This window comes from Rhipicephalus microplus, chromosome 4, assembly GCF_043290135.1.
Source record: "Rhipicephalus microplus isolate Deutch F79 chromosome 4, USDA_Rmic, whole genome shotgun sequence".
Classification (NCBI taxonomy): Eukaryota; Metazoa; Arthropoda; class Arachnida; order Ixodida; family Ixodidae; genus Rhipicephalus; species Rhipicephalus microplus.
Genome location: NC_134703.1, coordinates 114,273,758 through 114,295,159, shown reverse-complemented (window position 1 = coordinate 114,295,159; position 21,402 = coordinate 114,273,758). Strand labels below are relative to the sequence as shown.

The following is a 21,402-nucleotide window of genomic DNA, read 5'->3' as shown; positions in this document are numbered from 1 at the left end:
AAAGCAATTTTCAGCTGACTTTGAGAATTTATTGTGCATTCCAGGCTGCATTCTGCGCTATAGTATTTGGCTCTCATGTTCTCCGGAGCCCCTACTACTTATCGGCTGCATTTTCTGACTATGCTCAAAAAGTGTTGCAGGGCCCTTTTAATCTTGATGTGGGGCTTCGAGGCAGTGTGGATTTTCTTGGGGTAGATGTTTCCACGGCTTAGCACTTCTTGACTGGAGTGAAGTCATTTTTACAGGGAGTTAGGTACATGTAGGTTATTATACGTTTATTCATTCATTTTGAATACTTCAAAATTTTCAACAACTTGGATTTGAATAAAAAAAAAATTGAATACTGTAATATTCGTCTGAATATTCGCAGAAGCCTAGAATTTATGCAATTGCTGCAATATCAGTTGAGGTGCAAATCACTGGGTGGGTTCTTCTGCCAAAACGTGCGTGTCCTAGAAAAAAAAAAAAAACCTTTGCTATGCTATTTAATACTTCAGTGGCATAAGCAACCAGAGCTATCTTTAGAGCATTCTGACAACGAAGTGACGTAAGAGAGGGGCCCATCATTGCATTAGTATGGTTGGCCTTGCATGCACTCTGCAAACGCCCCTGCAAACATCAGTGAGAGCCCAAGTGGCCACTAAGTGCATTGTATTGATGATGTCACGAAGTGCTGTCCGACGGGCACTCAGGTTTACTTCATGACCACTCCAAAACACATTTAAGACCTCATGATACTGCAGCTACTAATGCAGTATCCAACACAATTCGGCTAATGTAGTGGTGTGGCAGTGCTACTTGCAAAATTGTTTACTATTGGGGCTGATAACTTCCATTGTGGAGAGGGGTTGAGGGTAGAAAAAATAAAATTTTCATAAATGAACCTGTTGAAAGAGCATGGTGTAAGGCAGCCTACCTTTAAACACAGCACATTTGAGGCCCCTACCAAAATAGAAAGCCTGGATAGAAAGTGAGAAGGCAATACAAACGAGACCAATAACGTTACTGTGGTCCTTTGAAGGCAATGTTCATGTCTCGTTCAAGTTTCTTCTTCCCCTTTATCGTTCCAAGTGCATATCTAAGGAACAATAGCTGCCATACTTCCCAGATATTCTGCGTATTAGCAGAGCGTTGTCTAAGTGGAGCGCTATGCTGTGCTACAGACTAGACCGAACGTGTTGTGGACTCATGTAGCTGTCTGGGCTTTGGCCCGTGCAATCCTGAATGTTAGGGCACTGCCCCTACAGTAAACACTATATGCCAAGAGTGCTTCATTGGGTTTGCGATTCACTGCAGCATCCACTTACTTGTGCTTGCAGCTCAACGCACTCCAGAACCAGATGGCCTCTAAGGGTGGCTACGAGTACGCTCTTCCAGTGAATGTGTCAATCCCTGTGGTGGACGTTCAGCAGTGACCGCGTGTGCGAGGGGGGGCCCGTTGCAACTCCTCGGCTCGAGACATGGGGTGTGTGTTGCCCCTGTGGTGTGATGGCGGCAGACTTGCCGAACGGCGGCCACTTGTGATGATGCCAGATGGACCAAAGGCCTCGCGCTCCCCTTTTTGAAACCTCACCCCTCCACCCCCTCTTTTCTTCTAACCGTAGCAACCTGTACAAGTGTGGTTAGCAGCACTGAGCAGTGACTGAGCCGTGCATATTTTATATTAATTTTTTTTAATAAGGAGCACTGGCGCAGAGACATTACGATTTGCTCGTGCACGGTTTGTGCATCCCAGCCACATGAAGCTGGAGTGAAGTGTGCCGCCCCCCCCCCCCCCCCCCTAGCTAAGGGACAAAAGAAGAAAAAATTCTTTACTGTAAGGAGTCTCGACGGCAGAACTCTTCCCAAGCCGTTCATTTTTTTTTCTATTATAACTGTCTATTCAGTGCAGCAACTATTTAGGACGCTGTCACAACACAGGTTGTTTAGACGAGCACATTGTGTACATAGAAGCAGGTCATGTTGAAGGAGTCCTTTTTACACCCTCACCTGCCACCCCCTCGCTTTCCCACCTTGTAGTGTGTGTTTGTGTTGTGGACGCAGCCAGCCAGGTGTGGCTGCAGTGTGCGTATCTTTAAAAGAAATGTGTTTAGAGAGACATACCAGAAGAGTTTGTAACGACTGTTAGACTGGTAGTATTTAATGACGGCAAGAAGGCACCCTTTACTTGTAGAGAGGAATAAAGATCTTTTATCAAAGTGGAAGAAAATGGACAAGCACTGCCAATGTGCAAGACATGAATAAAAAAAAATGTTTATCTATGAATAAGAGTATGTACAGTATGAAACAATTGAGGATGCCTAGTCGTCCTCATCACTCTCTTCAATGGCCTTCTTCGCTTTTTTGCTTTCCGCCTTTTTGTCGAAGTAGTCCTGTTGAAGGAAAGAAACCTATTATAGCATCTTGCACACGTAACGTGGGACACCAGAGAACACTCGTGGCACTAATTTTCTACATGAAATGTGTGTGTGTGTGCCTTGCATTCTCTCATGTCCTGTGTTGTGTTCATCACGCGCAATGTAATGTTTAGCATTGTGCTCATGCCATACAGTCCACATGCATTCACAGATGTGCATTCACAGATGTGCATTCCAAATGTGCACACTGATCAGTGATTCAACAGCTACATTGTAGTAGAAAAATATCACTCCGTTTATGTTGAATGATGGTAAGCTAAGAGTTGGTGCACTGTACAGTACAGGCTTCAAAGTGGAAAGCCCACAGGCTGGGCACAGATTTTATGCAAAGCTTTGTGGACTGCAAGAGCTGCTGCCTAATATAATTTGGGGTCAATAGCGTTTTCTGGTATAACATCGATTAGTCTGGGTTAGTAGCACCCCGTGCTATCTGCCAACACTCTACCAGTGGACATTGGCATTAACTTAAGCCTCACTGTTGGTTTCTGACGAGTGATGCCCTCCCATTTTCCTTCAAATTACTTCGTGCTCGCATTAGAGATTGACAACCGGAAAGCAGGTACGAGTTGCAGCAGTCCACTGGGCCACAAGGCAAAGTGTGAAGAGGATGAAAATGAGCTAAATGGCGACGTCTCCTGCATAGCAGCAGCAACAAGCACAAAAGTTAAATTTTAGAGCAGAGGCACTGCTATGCTTAGTCTTTCGTTGCCGCATTGAAAGATTTGGCACACTTGTGCCAGTCAATAAGAAACTGCCTTGCCCGTCAACATTTTGATAATAAATGTTAGGGTGTAACATCCCAGAACTTCGACCACTTGGTGTTCTATACAGTGCATGAGTATCAAAAACCATTTTCATCTCCATCGAAAATGTGGCCACGATTCAATGCTGCGACCTTCGTCTCAGCTGTTGAGCACCATAACCACTGGACCACCGTGGTGGGTCAACATCTTAATGCAACAACCTGCCTGCCCAACATACATCCACAAATTATCATCCACAATAAGGCATAGTGTCTTGCTGTTGCACTATTTCCGCTTAATTTCCTCAAGTTAGCCAATAATGGCTTCAGTTTTTATAAAACTTCTATGACAATCGGGTTCCTGCTGTTTTTGCACATGTTGAGGGAAAATACTTTTCTGCAGCTAAAATTACATTCATGTGACAAATATAACTAGAACTTAATTTTTTAATTAGTGACATGAGGGCTGTTGTTTATACTAGAAAGTTGTTCCGCATGATAATCTATGGCATACCCAGTTTTTAGAAGTCACAAAAGTTACACATATTTTGATAGATTCATCATTGAATTTCAATGTTGAAACCAAAACTGGCCACGCCTGGCAAGCGCAAAGAGTGGCCTTTCATGCCACGTCTATTTATGAGAGAGAAGTGGCGCAATTTGAACTACAACTTATGAGGAAGCGAGAGGAGGACGAGCGTTCCTTCCTAACTTCCGAAGAGATGCCAGGAGAGGCCTGCCAAGCGCTCATTGACAAAGCTGCTTGGAGTTCTGGTTGGTGCTTAGCAAAAATGCGTCGTGTGTGGACCACTTACTTTATGCAGACGATATTGCGGAAACGTCCGTGTGTTTCAGTAATGAACAATTGTTGCACGTACACGTGTTTCAGACAGCAGTGAGAGCAGCAACTCGCGACGACTTGGTTGGGCAGCCTACCCAGGTACTCTCATCTCGAGAAGCCCAACAAATGACACAGTCGCTCCGGGACTTTCTTTTCACGAAGGGCATTCCACTAAGCTATGTGGAGCACCTTCATGCTCTTAATAAAAAAAGATGTGCTCAAGCTCTGCCTGAAGCAATCAAAGCTGACAGGATGGCTTTTCCACAAACAATAGTTGCACTACCTAACTTGCATAGAAATAAGATGTTATGACCTCACTTTAGTGCTTCTTTTCTCAATCTGCTAATTACAATTATTGGTTATAACGATGAAATTTTGTTAGCACTTGGATATCATTATAATTGGACTGCACTGTAAGCATGTTAGCATAAGCTATATGCAAGTTCAATCCTTGCCAAGAAAAGACTTGAATCTTAGAAATCTGCTCACTACAGAAACCACAACAATGTTAACAATGCATGGCATTGTGGCTGCATGCACATGTATAGTGAACATGATGGCGACTTACCAGGTCACTGTCATCGTCATCATTTTCTGGTCCGGCTTTAGCTTTCTCTAATCGTCGAGCGCGTTGTTCTTCTAGATCAGATGCGTCCTCCTCAGAAGAGTAAATGGAAGGGCGCTCTGAAAAGGACAAGTAGTACAGAATGATTACTGCTGGCAAAGCCACAGACACGCGAGCACTTGAATGAGAAAAAACAATTCGTCTCAGGTTGATAACGTATTCAAGAATCCCATTACACAGCAATAAAGATTCAAAACTTGATGACCTTCAAGATTTAGACCACAGAAGACACAAAAGGCAGTTTTAGAATAGATAATGCAAATCTTTACATTCACAGGCACTGTGCACATGTCACATGCAAATCTCTTGGCCACACTCATTATTGTTAAACATGAATAAACAATAAACTTGACTGCCTCATAAATTTTCTACTGCAAATATTTATCAGACACATCAAGTATAAACAGGGTTTTAGGCATTTCTCATATAAAAGGAGTGTTTTCCCTCTTTCACACGAGCACTGCGGATGGCAAGCGAGGCAAGTTGCAACACTGAATGAGATATTCAGTGTCACAACTTACTTTTGCTAGGAGCGTATTGGCTGCTACTTCGGGTGCAGAGGTGCAAGATGGTAGCATTCATTACAGCTATAATACTTACATGATGTAGCACAAAGAGTACAAACGCCGTGTGATTCTTGCCTAGCAATCTGCTCAAATTATGTACAGGAGTACAATGTCTATACCTTGTCTTGTGTCGGCTTGCATATTTTTAAGTGCAGTCAATGGGATGAATGTAAAGCGATGTCTACTTGTATATCTAGCTTGCAAGGCATGTAGAGGAAAGCTAACGTGCGCCAATAAGCGGGCGGCGATCGTTCAGACGGTATGCGCTGAAGAGCAATACCATGACTGGCTGCATAGAAGTGACCCACATTGGCGCATAGTGTTTGAAAGAGAGTATATTGCCGCAATTTCTCGCCTGCATTCAAACGTGTCCATCACTGCACGCACAAGGACACACATGCACGCTGTGTTGTGCCACCCAGAGACGACGATGGCACGAGCACTCTGGTCGACTAGCAAGACAGAGCCTTAGTCTACAAGGGTATGATATTACTTTGGTATACAAATCTGGGGAAAAACACAGCGATGCGGATTGCCTGTCATGCGCACCAGTGGACGCAAGTGAGCCAGAGGAAGAAGACTTGCCGTCTCTAGGCATCGTCCAGGCATCATAAATCGCTTAACAACAAAATGACCCAGATTTGCTGCTGCTTATACAGCATCTCCGAAGACTCAACATTAAAGTCCCACGCACTTTATCCAGAGAGCTCCCTTTATTCTGTCTTCAAGAAGGCGTCCTTTACAAGAGGAACTTCGAGCCCAACGGTGACAAGTTTTTACTGATTGTACATGCATCTTTACGAGACGAGATTCTGCACGCATGTCAAGACGAACCAGCATCTGTACATATGGGTGTCAGCCGTACATTCCCCAGAATTCATCTAAAAATACTACTGGTCAAAGCTGTTAGCATCAGTTAAGCACTACGTGAAAACTTGCCGCGAGTGTCAAAGACTCAAAACTCCATCTGTGAGACCAGCCGGCCTCCTCCAGCCAATAGAAACGCCGGATGCCCCATTCCAACAAGTCTGTATGGATCTTCTAGGGCCTTTTCCGACATAGACTGCAGGCAAGAAGTGGATAGTCGTAGCCAAGGACTATCTCGCCTGTTAAGCTGAGACTGACTCTCTGTATAGAGCAACAGCTCTTGAAGTTGCCAAGTTCTTCATCAACAACATAGTCTTCAGGCATGGTGCACCCATCCTCATAATTACAGATCGTGGCACAGCTTTTACTGCAGACCTAAGGAAATGTCTGATGCGAATGACCCATATAGATCACAGAAGAACTACGGCATACCATCCTCAAACAAGTGGCCTAACCGAGCGCCCTGAACAGAACTCTGACTGATATGCTTTCAATGTATGTCCACGTTGAACATAAACTGTGGGATAAAATATTACTTTACATCACGCTCGCATATATTACAGCCGTTCAAGAAACAACGCGAGTGGCACCATGCGAACTTGTAATCGGCCGAACAGTCACCACTCCACTGGATGACATGGTACCACTAAATGATGAAAGCAGCAATCCACCCGACCTTGACGACTTCTTGCAAAGAGCTGAGGAAGCACGACAGATGGCGAGATACAGAATACGCCGCCAACAGCCTATCGACTCCTGCCAGTACGATCAGCGTCGTACTGAAGCACATTATCAGCCCAGTGACAAAGTATGAATATGGACCCCAGTGCATCGCCGTGGACTCTCTGAAAAACTTCTTAGCCGATACTTCGTGCCTTACGAAGTAGTCCATCGTTTAAGCTATGTGAAACTCTGCAACCGTACAGAGGTGGTACATGTAGTCCGGATGAAGTCTTACTATTAAAGATCATCGGAAAACCAGTGACGCCTACCAGAAATCCATTCATTGCCTGATGCATAAGGGCAATGAGCATGAGGTGGGGGATTATGGCACGACATCTTGCCTGCATTCAAACAACGCGTCGATCACCGCGCGCACCTAGACGACTTCTTGCAAAGAGCCGAAGAAGCACGACACATGCACGCCGTGTTGTGCCGCCCAGAGACGATGATGGCACGAGCCCCCAGGTGGACCCGGCTGATATGTGCCACGTGCTCGGGACATCTCGCGGAAAGGAAAAAGGCGGCTGAAGGACAGCTTTGGTGTTCTACTGACGCATAGTCCTACGATCATAGTCACCTTGAGTTGTGGGCACAGGTTCGCCCTTTCAATAAATACGTTTTCTCATACCCCCAAGTCCTTCAACATCACTACAATATGTTGCATGCCAGATGCGTAATGTGAGAGAAAACAAAATATTAAAAAGACAGCCATTTATCGAGACCGAAAGAGCAAAATATGAACTATTTTCTTGTAGCTTCGTAATATCACAGATATTCAGATGTGCATCTTTACTGAATTAAAGGTCGACAAGCTCCGATTTTACTCGAAAAGTGTTCCAGCACCTCTTAGTTAAAGGGACCCCGCAACATTTTTCCAAATGATCGTTGAATGACCTTGTTATCGCAGTTTATTACCTCACAAATCAACTGCCTCAAACATTTTTTAGAGCACGTTGAGCACGAGTCGAGCTTCATGCATTTGTAGCACAATCTAGGTATTTTCTCTCTCTCCTTTTAACCCAGCAAGCATGCTGAAAGCTACATTGGGGGGAATAGCTAATAGGCAAGATGCTGTGTCCATACACCAGTGCCTGTCGTGACCTTGCACACTTTCATTTCTCTAAATGTGCAGCTCACTATCATGTGATCATCAGCACAATTTTTATAATAGTAGATTCGATTCGCACTGGAATTTCACTATTCAAACTTTCCACAGGCAAATACAGTCAACATCTAATTAATAGTGACTTCTTTAAATTTTCAATATGCTTCACCTCGATACACACTCGTATTTTGGCAAAGCTGCCTTTCAGACTCCTAAAGAGAATACTACACATACTGTTTCGGATCCAATTAAAAATGTCCCCTTCAGATTTTCAATACGGCTTCACCTCATCACAGTTTCATACCGCGGCAAAGCTGCCTTTCAGGATGCGATATCTTGAAAGTATTGATCGAAGAAAACGCCACTTCTAACATAGAGATGATAGATATGGAAAAGGTGACAAGATATGGAAATTCTGCTTTGGACCAGAAATTTGGGCAGGAAGCCCCAAAAATTAAACGCCGGAGATTCTTATCGCCCAAAATTTCAGATTTTCTTATATATTGTCGTTTACGGGGTAGATTTGGAACTCTGAGCTTGAAAGGAGCACATCCGCATCGCCACGTCAGTTGAACTTCCACAGGTGTTGAAAGAGGAGGGCTCTACCTTTCACATGTAAAGTTTTGTCGGGAACGCTGTGGTTGCACCAAATCATGTACATAAATACAATTGGGCCTCTGCACTGCCTCATTCTTGATTATGGCACACTATCTCGTCAGCACTTTATCAACCTAACAAAAAGAAGCACTTTCATGTTGCCATCTCATAAAAATATGCTTAGAAATCCTCTCCAATGCCTCTTTCTGCAAATTTCGCTTCGAGGTATTGGAAAAATATTCAATTTGAGTCGTACTCATGGCTCCAATATTCAAATTCGCTCTGCACCCAAAATCTTGCTATTCGCACAGTTCTAGTTATCATAAAAATTTACCACGGCAGTGTCATGACGCATTCAAAATGGTACTGACAACATTATTTGTGAAGAGAAGACCAAGCGATTTCGAGCAGATTTGGAAAATTTGTTGTTGACTCCAAGCCGCATGCTGTGCTACAATGTTTGGTTCACTTGCTGCTCGTCTAACAATCGTCAGCACTTCCTGGCCATGTTCAAAAAGTGTTTCAGGGCCCCTCTGAGAAACATGTGGCCATGTTGGCCACTGTGTCTGTGTTAACTATATTAATGTTGGGTATGTATTGAAATTGCCAAATAGGACAGAGTTCAAGTAAAGTATATGTAAAGTAGTTTTGAGGGAAGATGTGAAGGCAGGGGAGCAAGAAATCCAAAAAAAGTGTCTGTTTGTTATTTTATGAGAGTTAATTGGAAAAGGGAATAGAAAAATGAAAGCTAGAGAAGGGAAGAAAAGAAATAAGCTGCCAAACTAACTGAAATATGCCAATGCTATGAAATTGTTGCAGTAGGGAAGTGTTATGCACATGGTACAAAGATGAAAGTCCCAACTGTCAACTATGAAAATGTGGTGTCTAGGCACAGGATTCCAACTCTCAATACCGTGCTTACCCTTAAGTGCAGCCCCTCCGCGACGGTACTTGCTCTTGATGGCCGACAGGGAAATGGCTGCATCATCTTCATCGGCCTCCAGGTACGCTGCACTGAGACCACGTGAATGGGACTTCTCGCGAAGGCGCCGCTGCTTGCTCTCGCGCCGGATCGATGCCCGAAGCCGATCTTCCTCTTTCTGCATAAATGTGTGAATTCCATTAGTAAGGGCTTGGAGCTAACAGTGCCATCGTCTGGCTGTCACTAAGAGGTCTGTCTACAGCCGAGTAAGAGTCTTGAAAAAATAACGTAAGACAAACCTTGATCATTTCACTGCGGTGTGCCTCGGGATCCTGGCCAACCTGAGGCAGCACTCGAATCTTTTGCGTCTTTTGGCTACGACCAGCGAGTGACAGTGTCATCTTGCGATGGGTGAAGCTGTCGGTCGAGTGAGGCCTAAGGAGACAGAGAGGGGAAGAGCTCATATATTTCGGTCCACTTTGCTGCATGTCTTTTACACAAAACTTAAAATTTTTACTGTTAAAAAAGATAGCATCATATTACTGCCGTAGACAGCATAGCACAAAATCGGATTTTATGCTAGAGTTGCCACATAGATCCTGCAGAGACCCGTAGTCGCAACCCTCTTTTTGTAAAACACAACTCTGATAGCGATTTTAAAAACAACCGTGTAGCACACAGAAGTTGCCATTAGGGCACAACTAATGTTACCAATGACAGCACTTCCCACTACCATGTCACTGCCCTTTTTTAATCATCGAAATCTAGGCAAATGCTCACGAAAATTTTCCTTTTCTCTTTTTTTTTATAGATCGAATTCGGTCATGGTTACTAACTGGCATATGCTTTGACAATCTACTCCGGTGCACCGAACACAATGTAGAAATCAGTGCAGGGCAACGCTTCAGCTCGGACAACAAGATGTTGCATAAAAAACAAGTCTAACCACTGCTGCTTTTGCAGGTTACATATGTTAAGCTAATAAAAAAAAGTATTCCACGAGTATAGCAGGCAGGTTACTATTCTTGGTGTTGGGACAAGCTCAGTTTCTGCAAACACAACACTTTTTTTTTTTTGTCTGTGGTTCCTCTTGCATGCAAGATGGCTGACCTACACACAATTCTGCTTCTTAGTGAAGCATGTTCTATCGACGTGCAACAAAACCCAAACAATGGCAATCACATAAATAGTACAATGCGCGCCATCCAATAGTACCACTCAGGTATCGCAGCACTACGCATGTCTACGGTGATGACTGGACGGAGCACACTGCGTCATTGCTAATGCTTGCCACTTTTCTAATTTGAAGCTGATAGTACAATGACCTTAAATATGGCTAATGCCGATGTTAAAATAAAAAGAACCAATAGCAATCGCAGACCTACAAAAAAATCGAACTGCTGGCAGCATGTGTTGCAGGACATAAATGATGTCCTTGAAAGGAATTGTCTGCCTAGTTTAAAAGAGTGGGCAAAAAGGAAAAGCTGACTGACTATGCCTAAACGTCGTCTGTCAGTGGAGCTAGGCTTTTTGACAGCTAGTTTCATATTGACGATGACATAGAACAGTTGGTAACTTGCCTGAAGCTGAGTTTCGTGCGGAAGACAGCCTGCCCCTGCAAACCAGTGCCTTGACGAATGAACAAGTGGTTGTGATCTCCTTGCATCAGTGACTGCTTGTGCACGTCGAAGATTTCAGAGCCCAGATGTAGTGACATGCTGCATAGATGGGCACCATACTTCAGGCCGATAGAGGGCAGTACAACTCCACCCTGTGTATGCTGCTAACAAATCAGCGAATACCAGCAGCACTTCCTGTTGGCCTAGCATTTCAAATGAAATACATGAAATACAAATGCACGTTATGCATAAACAAAAAAGATGAGCAAAGAAAGGCATGTTTTAAAGGAAGCAAAAGGGGACAGCCACTACAGGGACAATCAGTAGCATATTGCTCTCACAGGTCCCTGAAGGTGCTTGTTGGATGGAAATTATATTGATTGATACGAGAGTACAGACAGAGGGAATGTCGTCAACTATTTTGTAAGCTGCTACTTGTTATTTAGCCCTTCAGCTCAAGATTGAAGAGCTTTGTAGAAATAATCGAAAGCATCAATAGTTCAGCGTGCCATCGATGTTATGTTCTCTTCAGTTAACGTATATACAAAGGACTGATGTGCACAAATCTCAAAGAGCATCATGCCCTGGACATGGAAAACTAGTCGAATGAACACTTGCCTCCCATCTGACCACTTGATTATCCGGGCGTTGCTCTGCCTCACTGGATTACCCATCTTATCATAGAGGTAGCGCCACCGGACCGTGTTTTCAACCTGCAAGCAATGGCGAATCCCAGCAACGATGCAATGAGTAACACAAATGGGGCTGCTGCACCGGTTCTCGGAGCAATGTAAAGATGATATGAGCCAGTCAATTCAAGAACACACACCTTCAGTTTGAGTCGTGCTCTTCCTTCTTCGTCAAGCACTTCATCTTCATCTACTTCATCCTCATACCACTGAGGATCATAAGGCCTGCACAGATACAGTGAGAAAGGCATTCTACAACAGGTGCCTCCATTTGCCTAGCCATATGGCCAGCAAGCTATAACTCCATACGTTCGCCTGAACATAAGGCTATTACGCTATAACTCCAAACAGCCTGAAATGACTCACTCACTGATTATACTCAACATGCACAAGCTGATGCAGTTACACTAGCAACTACAGTAAAGTTAGGAATACTGTACGCGTGAAACAGAAAATAAGAGTACAAGAGCCACGCTTTCTGGATATGTGTGCAAAATGATGAGTACTCAGTGGCAATGCTCGTTGAAAAAGGCACCCGGTGGCATGCGGCAAGCTGACCTTGTGTCAACACTGAGGAAGTTTGGCAGCTTGACAAAGTGGACCTCGTTTCCAAGGTTGGTCATGATACGTGGGATTTCCACATCAATGCGTGTCTCTGGGACTGGCACCTCCTCTTCTTCACCTTGCTGCAAAAGAATGAACACAAATGGGCCACAAGCATTCAATGTGCATCTTCCATGAAACTGTGAAGAGCTGAATGACGGCCATAATTGAACTCCCCCATAAGCAATTTTCGAGGCAGCAAGCTTTATGATGAGCTTTACAGTAACCACCGCAGTGCAATTAAAATGATGACTAATAAGTTGTACAGAGACAAAGTGTATTGGTGCACCTTATTACCTCGGGTTCCGCTCGCTTCTCCTCCGGTTCCTCTTCCTCATCGCTGCCCATGCGTTTGACTGGCGTCTCACCCCCTCCTTTCTTTTTGGCAGCGCCCTCCTCATCCGAGCTCAAGTCGTCTAAGTCTTCACCGAAGAGAGCCTCCACCTCAGCTTCTTCGCCCTTCTCCTCGGGGCTGGAGATTCGTGCCCTTTTTCGACCTGTTACTGCTTCGTCGTCATCCGAACCTGCCAACATGAGACGCCAGATCAGGAACCTAATCATCCTCCTAGCAGTTCAACCTTCAGCAACAGCAGCCTCATAAAGCAGGAGCTAGTAAGAACAATCCAAGCATTCACTGCAGGCAGACAGAAATATCAGTTAAAACGAAACCAGGAGCAATGACATAAGTATTGCTGATAATTCTAATGTGTTTACAGTAATATCCAAGAAGCGTGCGTTTTAGTGCAACCTTGCCATAAATGCTCATAGAGTTTGCCGGCACCTCTGCAACTGGCAGGAAGCGTCTTTGCAGCTTGTACCTGTCTTTGTGTGAAGTTCTACAAGTTTTAACAATCACTGTCGAAATTCCAGCAACAGCTAAAGGAAGTCCTAAGTCACACCTGAAAATTCTTGAGAGCCCTTCCTGGCATTTGCTCCCCTTTGCCACAACCCTCAATATATGCCTAATAAGAGTAATTACCATATTTATAGGCCAAATAAAATTTCACTCTGACTCAGTTCATTGAGACTTTTGAAAGGGAGTATTACAAGTAGCAATGCAGTCTCAGCGAAGCTGTGTGGCTAGTAATGGTGAAGTTAGCAGCCTTCAATGAGCACCTAAGCAGATAACGGATCAACCTAGAGGCTTTCACTGTGACACAGGTACAGGCATCTTATCTTCATCATGTGTCTCTGACCCATTATATCCGCAGTCACACCAAGGTGCACAGCACTTTTTAGCTGTAGCTTCCAATGAGCTTAATGTTGGTGCCTCTTCCCATTTCGGCACCAAAAATTGCTACTTGTACAAGCTTTCTGTGCTGTTTCCAATGAAATTTCAAACATAATTTTGTAGGGAAGCTATCTTAAACTAAGGCTTTCATGCAGTCAAAACTTTTGTTGTAGATCACCTTTAAAGCTTTGCTGCAAGACAACTAACTGTTGATCAATACCTAGAAAGACTGAAAAAGCAACAGGGCGCTGGGCTTAATTCTCACCTTCTGCAGCAGAGCCAGCAGAAGCAGCTTCACTGCCACCCGATCGCCTTCGTTTGCGTCCTATGGCGCTCTCAGCATCGGATTCGGAGCCTGTTCACAAGTAACGGCACCAAGGAAGATAACACAGCACTTCACAGACACCAATCATACTAGAACAGAAGTGGCATGCAAAATTGTTCCTGCTCTACATGCATGCATTTTCTGAATCCAGCTCAGAGAACCTGAGCAAAGTTAAGCATTGTTATAAATGTATTTCGTGTAATGCACTTTAAGCATTGTACGAAATACATTTACATTGTACGAAATCGTGTTTAAGCAATGTATGGAATGAGTCTAGTGAGGTGAACAGCAATCTTTGCTGACCAGTGTACACACACATGTGAAGTGGTTGACAGTTATCTCGTTAGTGAAACATGTGCCCAGCATTACGGGCAAACGAAAAGAAATTTTCAGATCGGTGTAACAGTGACAATGCTAGAATGAGTGTAACAAAGGGCACCTTTGATAAAATTAAGTTTCCAACATGCCTCGCTCTGTTTTGAGAGAAACCTTGTGGAAGCTTCTACACAAAAAGCTGCCGAAAAAAAGTTGTACAGTTCATGTTTTATTTGTAAAGGCTAGCACACACCAGACTGTTACTATCACAATAAGAAGGGAGGGTGAACCAACATTTGCGAGCAACATATTACTGTAGAACTTCATATATTTCCAGATTTCATTTTCTTTCTAGACGCCATGACAATGTGTGCAGTTTGTGATCAGAGGCAGTTTGTGATCAATCATCACAAACTGCCTCTCATGAATCGAAAATCATATTTTATGCGAAACTACGGCACAAAGCCTATGGTTTACCAAGTTTGCAGATTGCTTTGCAATGTATGCAAGCAAGACAGGGCTTACTGGCAGACAAATACTGGAGTGTTAAAGAGTGGTGAAACAAGGCACATCTTACACCAGACAAAATATTTTAACAAGATGGTGTCTTCATTAAGGCAATGAGAAGCTCTTTTTCCAAAACATTAGCTCCAGCCTAAGATATCTCTTTTCCGACTACTGGAAGTCATCCCATTTGGTATGAGAGCATGTCTAAATGTCCCACTTGAATGTGCAAGAGCTTCCGAACAGCATACCAGAACTATTATTGTCCTCGGCTCGATATTCTATGTCCTATTAATGTCTTATGTCCATGCTTTCACTGGTAAATGATAGCTAGTTTTGACCGCATAAGTTGCATTCTGGATATATCAACACACACTTCATTCAAATTAGTTATGTGTTGTAAGGTAGTCGGCAGAACTAAGATTAGATCGCGACGTAGCTTTCGCTCAGATTTCTCCATAATTTACCTGACGCCGCCGCGCGTGCTTCGCCTTCGTTTGAGTGCGCCGAACCCTCGTCTCCACTCGCCTCGCCTCGGCTGGCCTCGTCTCCACTCGCCTCGTTAGCGCTCGCTTCATTTGCGCTGCCTTCGTCTCCGGAGGCACCCGACCGTTCCGCGGCCACCTCAGAACGGCGGTCTTCGTCGTCGGAACGACGGTCCTCGTCGTCTGAGCGCTGTACCTCGTCTTCAGAACGGCGGCCTTCGTCTTCAGAACGCTGACCCTCGTCGTCTGAACGACGGCTCTCACCGTCGGAGCGGTGTACCTCATCGTCAGAACGTTGTCCCTCGTCGTCGGAGTGGCGCCCTTCGTCATCGGAGTGGCGTTCCTCGTCATCAGATCGGCGGTCCTCTTCGTCGGAGCGATGCACCTCGCTGCCGGAGCCCTCGTTGTCCGAGGCATCGCTCTGACGCTCCGATCGCGCGGGTGTCCTAGCCGTCGTCTCTTCGTCACCGGACTGGTCGTCCACATGTCGGGATTCGTCCGAGCCCGAATCCCGACGCTCGTCCCCCGAGGCTTCCTCACCCTTGTCCTCGTAGCCCGACTCGTCACCGGACGCCGGGCTCCTCGGCGGTGACGAGTGGTAGCTTTTCTCCGAGCGCTCCTCAGCGTCGGAATGCTCGCTCTGTTCCCCGTCGTCGGAATGTTGCGCAGGAGACCGCGATCCCTCGCTGGAGGCTGGTGAGGCGCTTCTGGAGCCTGCGAAAAAAAAAATGCACAGAAAGTTACAGCACGTCCCCCTGCGGTGCAGTTTTATTTCTCTTTTCAAATGAACACAAAGCTACCAATGAAGACGTTAAGAAACAATCACGAAAGTGATGCCGAATGATACCGAAAGTCAAGTGTTCAGCCATGAATCTCCAAACGCATAACTCTATATGTCAGGAACTCAGGTCTCAGTACAAGCGATCCCCTCAAGGAAGGAAGTCACGGTGTTCTCGTGTTTACAGAATGGAGCGCAGCTACCGCACAGCAGACTCGTCTCATGACAAGCTGTCCACTTACCTGCGCTCGATGCTTCTCTCGAATCATCGCTGCCAAATATTCCATCCATAGTTGTTTAGCAACAAGATGCACACGATACTTTCCAACGTTTTACCTGGCTGTAAATGGAACAACTTTAATTTACAGCACAAGCAGCTTGATGCGCGTCGGCACGATTAGAAAAGCGTCGGCTGCTTTGGCGGCTTTTGGGGCCGGATAGTCTTGGCTTTTAATCGAAGCCAGTTTGTGTTTTGTTGTCCAAAAAAGTCTTCGTTGAAAAAAAAAAAAAAAAACTTGTACTGGTTTGGACAAAGTAAAAGCGTTATGACATAATCAAGAACTTTATTTTTCATGGGAATATTTTATTATAATACACACTCACGACCAAGACAATGAAGGTGCCGGAACGTACACTTTTAAATCTCGAAGTCTATGTATTTGCCAGGTGCAGCTGCCAGAAGCAGTCGCTGGTTTGCACTTTTAAACAAGTTATGCTTTTGACCACAGAAACTTTCTGTGGGTTTTAACTGCTATAAAAGCAAACTTGCCTCTCTTTTTTTTTTTTGAGCCTCGTCGTTATGTCGTGCCGATAAAAGGAGACGAAGCCGTGGGTGAAGTAGATCTCGCTTCAAAAACCCGGCCTCCGAGACTGAACCGCTCGGCAAACGTTGAAAACGCGGCATGTTTGAAAACAAACGAATTCGCTCGGAGATTTCAAGCTGGACGGTCGTGCTATAGTTGTGCCCTCGTGATCTTCAACGACAGCGTAGCTCCCGCACACTGGCTTACCCTCCGCGGTGTCCTGACGCCATGAAGCTCTCGCATCGTGGTGCCCCGCCTTTGGACTGTTTCGACTGGATCCCAATTTTCCTATCTCCTATTAAACGCGAAGCATTTCTTGACGAACTTCAGCGCCTTTAAGCGTATCTATCTATCTATCTATCTATCTATCTATCTATCTATCTATCTATCTATCTATCTATCTATCTATCTATCTATCTATCTATCTATCTATCTATCTATCTATCTATCTATCTATCTATCTATCTATCTATCTATCTATCTATCTATCTATCTATCTATCTATCTATCTATCTATCTATCCACCCACGACTTTAAGCTCTCCTGGCCGTTTCGATAATGATATCGCTACCAAACTTGGTATGACATAACATGACTGTATGATGAAAATAACTGACTAGTTATAACATGATAATCTTGACGTGTGTCATGAATGTCGTGATTTACATTTCATGATCTTGCTGCTCTTGCGGTGGTTTCTTTCACATGACATGTTGTGAAACTGGTATGGTATGACATGACTGCATGGCGAACACAAGTGACAGACCCTAACATGAAAATCATGGCATGCGTGTCATGTAACAACATGACTACATGCCACACTCATGATGCGCTCGAGGCGATTTGGCTACCTTCACAAATGCCGAAATTTGGTATTACGTCACGTGAATGGATGACGAAAGTATTTGATTGGTGCAAACATGATAATAATGAGATGCGTGTTATGTAAGAACATTAATGCACGCCACACTCAAGGCGCCAATACACTTCGATTTATCCCCTAGTATATTCCCCTAGTAGAGATCCGTGGATGTGCCCGCTGACCTTCATTGTGAATCTGCCTGCCATGTACTCGCAGGCCCGCGCTGCATCGCTTTGACGCATGCGCGTTTGAGCGCACAGAGTGTCCCTCCGTCACAAAGAGAGGCAGACGCTGTGCTGTCTAAATAACGTCGTCGGCGTGAAACGCAGCATGTAGCATTTCGCGTCGGTTGCCCCCGGGTCGCGCCGACGGACGCTGGTCGCGCCTTGCGTCACACTATTGAGTGCTCGCGTTTCGCTAGCGTGGCGTCGCTGCACCCAGCCTGCGCGTTCGTCAATGTTGCGTCGGAGTATATTGGGCCCTTCATGACGCGCTCACCGCCGTTTCGATAGCTTCACATATACCAAATTTAGTATTGCCGGAAGTGAATAGACGACGAAGGAAAACGAGATGTCCGAACCTGATAATCATGTGCGTTTCATGTGAAATATGACTACATGTTACGCTCATAGCGTTCTCGCAGCTGTTTCACCAGTCCCACGTTTACTAAATCTGGTATTACGTGATGTGAATGGACGACGAATGTAAATGACATGTGCAAACATGATAATCATGATATAGGTGCCATGTAAACATGATTACATGCCACTCTCATAGCACGCTCGCGGCCATTTTTCTAGCTTCATATATCAAGTGACGTTAATAGATGACGAAGGCAAATGAAACGTCAAAACATGATTAATCATGACATGGAAGTCATGTACGGCATAACTTACCTCCTTCTCGTAACGTTGTGCTGATTTTGAAGTTACCTATTAACCTTGCTCATTCGTGCTTCGCTTATGCTCGATTCCCACTGTACGTGGGAACTGCCAATTTTTTTCTGTCGCTTGCCTTCTCTATCTTTCCATCTATTTTCTTCTATTCTTTTTATTCCAGGCAGCCATGGTCGCATATCGATGGAGCCTGGAGGGGAAATGGTAGAGTTTGGTGTACTGTGTGATATCAGCCAAAGAACACCGGATGGTCAAATTTTTCGGATACCTTCACGACGGCCCTTATAATCATATCGTGGTTTTGGGAAGTAAGAACCCAGACTTTAACCTCAATAATATGACTCTCACGGAGTCATAAAAAATATTCGTATCATAAGAAATTCACATCACTAGAAAATATAAAAAATTAGCATGCAACAAAAAAAAGCTTCCGTATGTTTTCATTCATCGTTTCTCAGAGCCTCAGCAACGTAACCAACACATCTTAATGACTGTCACAAAGTTTTTAGACATCAGTGACCATACTTTCGTTTGAAAATATGACAACCAGCAGCGCCTTACTATTTTTTGTACTCTTTTTTCGCATCACACCTGAGTGCTGCTTTGCGTAGCATGCACTAAAAAAAAAAACATCCGAAAACTTTATAACCGTTTCCATTTTTGTTATTTTTTATTGCGGTGGCGCTGGGGATGTGCTTCGGTAGAGTAACTGTATATAGTCAATGTACAGGCTTCGGCCGTGTGTGCACAATCAAAGCAGCTGTGCCTGTGTGCGACACCGAGAATCGTCCATGTTGATGCTGTGAGGCCTAGTTCCTTCGCCAAGACTTCGCCAAGCTTTCTCGTGCAGGCCTCGTCCCCCTTTCATAGGATGCCTGATGCGCGAGGACATCGATTAACGTGGAAACACAGAACAACATAAGCAGCACGCGTAAAAACGTGTAAAAATATAAAATCATGACAACAGCGCCATCTGTAACTACGACACCAGCATGCTGGACGATAGTTGTAGCGCGAGAACAGAACGACGACAGAGAGACAAGAAGGACACGCTCATGTCCTTCGTGTCCTTCTGGTCTCCTTGTCGTCGTTCTACTCTCACGCTATAAATATTGTCATATCATACCAACCAGCTCAAGCTGCCACACTTCTAAGCAGCATGCTGGCCTTCAAGATTTGTGCGCACAGTTTGTGAGGCTGCAACACGTGGCGGCGTACGTGGTGGGCATGCCCGCTCGTGCTTGACATGTCTTCCGCGACAGCGCGGGCAACACCTCGTCGTATATCTGCGAGGTATTGTAGGGTCGTATCAAACGTCGCTGGGTGAAAATCGGTCCGCAACATCTGTAGTTCATTACATTGCAGGCCAATGCGTCGCGGCTGGGATTAAAAAAAATCACCGAGGTTTCACTGTACAACAGCTTTTATTCGAAAAAAGTGTAAATTTAACGGCTAGTTTTCTTTGTTAGACTTATTGGCTGTTAGTTCTCAATAATATTGCGTCTAATAATTTTTACTCGTATTAAATAAAATTGGCTGCAAGAGATGGAGGTTATACGTGTCAATGTCTTTACTGGCTGGCGGATCGCACCTCGTGATAATGCCCGTTTCTCTAGTTATCATATCTGGAGTGAATACTCTTTCTCCAAATGTTAGCCCGAAGACTAAAAGAGGGATAAAAACTTTTCTCTACCTCCCCCCTCCTATTTCCTTTCCCTCATTACTAAAATCCTGGAAGTCTCCTGGTCATATGACTTGAAAGAATGGCTAGTTGAAACAATTTAGTTGTATTCATATTCGGCGAACTTGGAAGATAAGGAGCAAACAAGTGAAAACGATGCCTACGAGAGAATCGATATTAGTACGGGCGTCACAAGGCGCACCTCCAATCCCCGTCGATTTCCTTCAGAAAGTTTGAGCAATGTGCAGAGCAGAAAGGGGCCAATCACATTCGGGAAATTCGATCCCGACCACCTGGACTCAATCGCAATCGAAACTGACCACGTGACATTGGTATATAGGTTATTATTGCTAGCTTACACATCATTTTTTTTCTTTGTCGCGAAAAGGCTCACAATATTGTTTTTTTCAGTCTCCTGCCCGTGCTTCTGAAAAATAATAACCAACTCGAAGTTCAACGTTCGAATATGCACGTACTAAATCTGCGCACATTTGCTCCGGTACACTGCTGCGCATTTGTTTCGATCTTCGGGCACGAAACGGGCACTGGTGTTTTTCCTTCTTGCGCCACCAACTGTCACGCGTGGCTTCTGCAGAGAGCAAACACGGGACGACGAGATGTGAAAGATAGATATCTGGGGTTTAACGTCCCAAAACCACCATATGATTATGAGAGACGCCGTAGTGGAGGGCTCCGGAAATTTCGACCACCTGGGGTTCTTTAACGTGCACCCAAATCTGAGTACACGGGCCTGCAACATTTCCGCCTCCATCGGAAATGCAGCCGCCGCAGCCGGGATTCGAACCCGCGACGTGCGGGTTAGCAGCCGAGTACCTTAGCCACTAGACCACCGCGGCGGGGCAGATGTGCAAGCGCGGACGGCCAGCCACTGCGTCGAAGGAAATGAAAACGACGCCTCCACGTTTCTCGTGCAATGTTTTACAGGAGTGTGGCAGCTCGGGCTAGTTGGTATGGCATGACGATAGTTATAGCTCGAGAACAAAACGACGACACAGAGACAAGAAGGAGTCCCTCGTGTCCTTCTTGTCTCTGTGTCGTCGTTTTGTTCTCGCGCTATAACTATCGTTTAAGTAATTCTAAGTAATTACCTATTTACCAATAAAAACTATTCAGAGTTGGTTCATTTTCGTGACCATCAAAACTTCGTTCCAAAATTTCTAACATTTTCGTTTTATAACCTCCATT

At 44.7% G+C, this 21,402-nt stretch overlaps 2 protein-coding genes across 3 annotated transcripts in view; one reads left to right on the top strand and one right to left on the bottom strand.

The window, feature by feature from the left end:
* Positions 1-2,268, top strand: part of Spec2 (CDC42 small effector protein Spec2) — a 34,322-nt gene extending 32,054 nt beyond the window's left edge. For both annotated transcript variants that reach the window (XM_037423345.2, XM_075893538.1), the window contains exon 4: positions 1,320-2,268. In XM_037423345.2, coding sequence (XP_037279242.1) covers positions 1,320-1,415 — 96 coding nt within the window. In that variant the 3' untranslated portion in view covers positions 1,416-2,268. The remainder of the gene's footprint in view (positions 1-1,319) is intronic.
* Atu (Another transcription unit) lies at positions 2,229-16,379 on the bottom strand. Its single transcript, XM_037423346.2, has 12 exons — positions 16,197-16,379; positions 15,159-15,890; positions 13,813-13,902; positions 12,614-12,840; positions 12,272-12,399; positions 11,854-11,938; positions 11,643-11,737; positions 10,986-11,123; positions 9,705-9,840; positions 9,406-9,583; positions 4,569-4,684; positions 2,229-2,372 (listed from the first exon to the last, which is right to left on the bottom strand). Exons 1-12 carry the CDS (start codon positions 16,243-16,245, stop codon positions 2,301-2,303), a joined length of 2,046 nt encoding a protein of 681 aa, XP_037279243.2. The 5' UTR covers positions 16,246-16,379; the 3' UTR covers positions 2,229-2,300.
* Between the last annotated feature and the right edge of the window lie 5,023 nt (positions 16,380-21,402).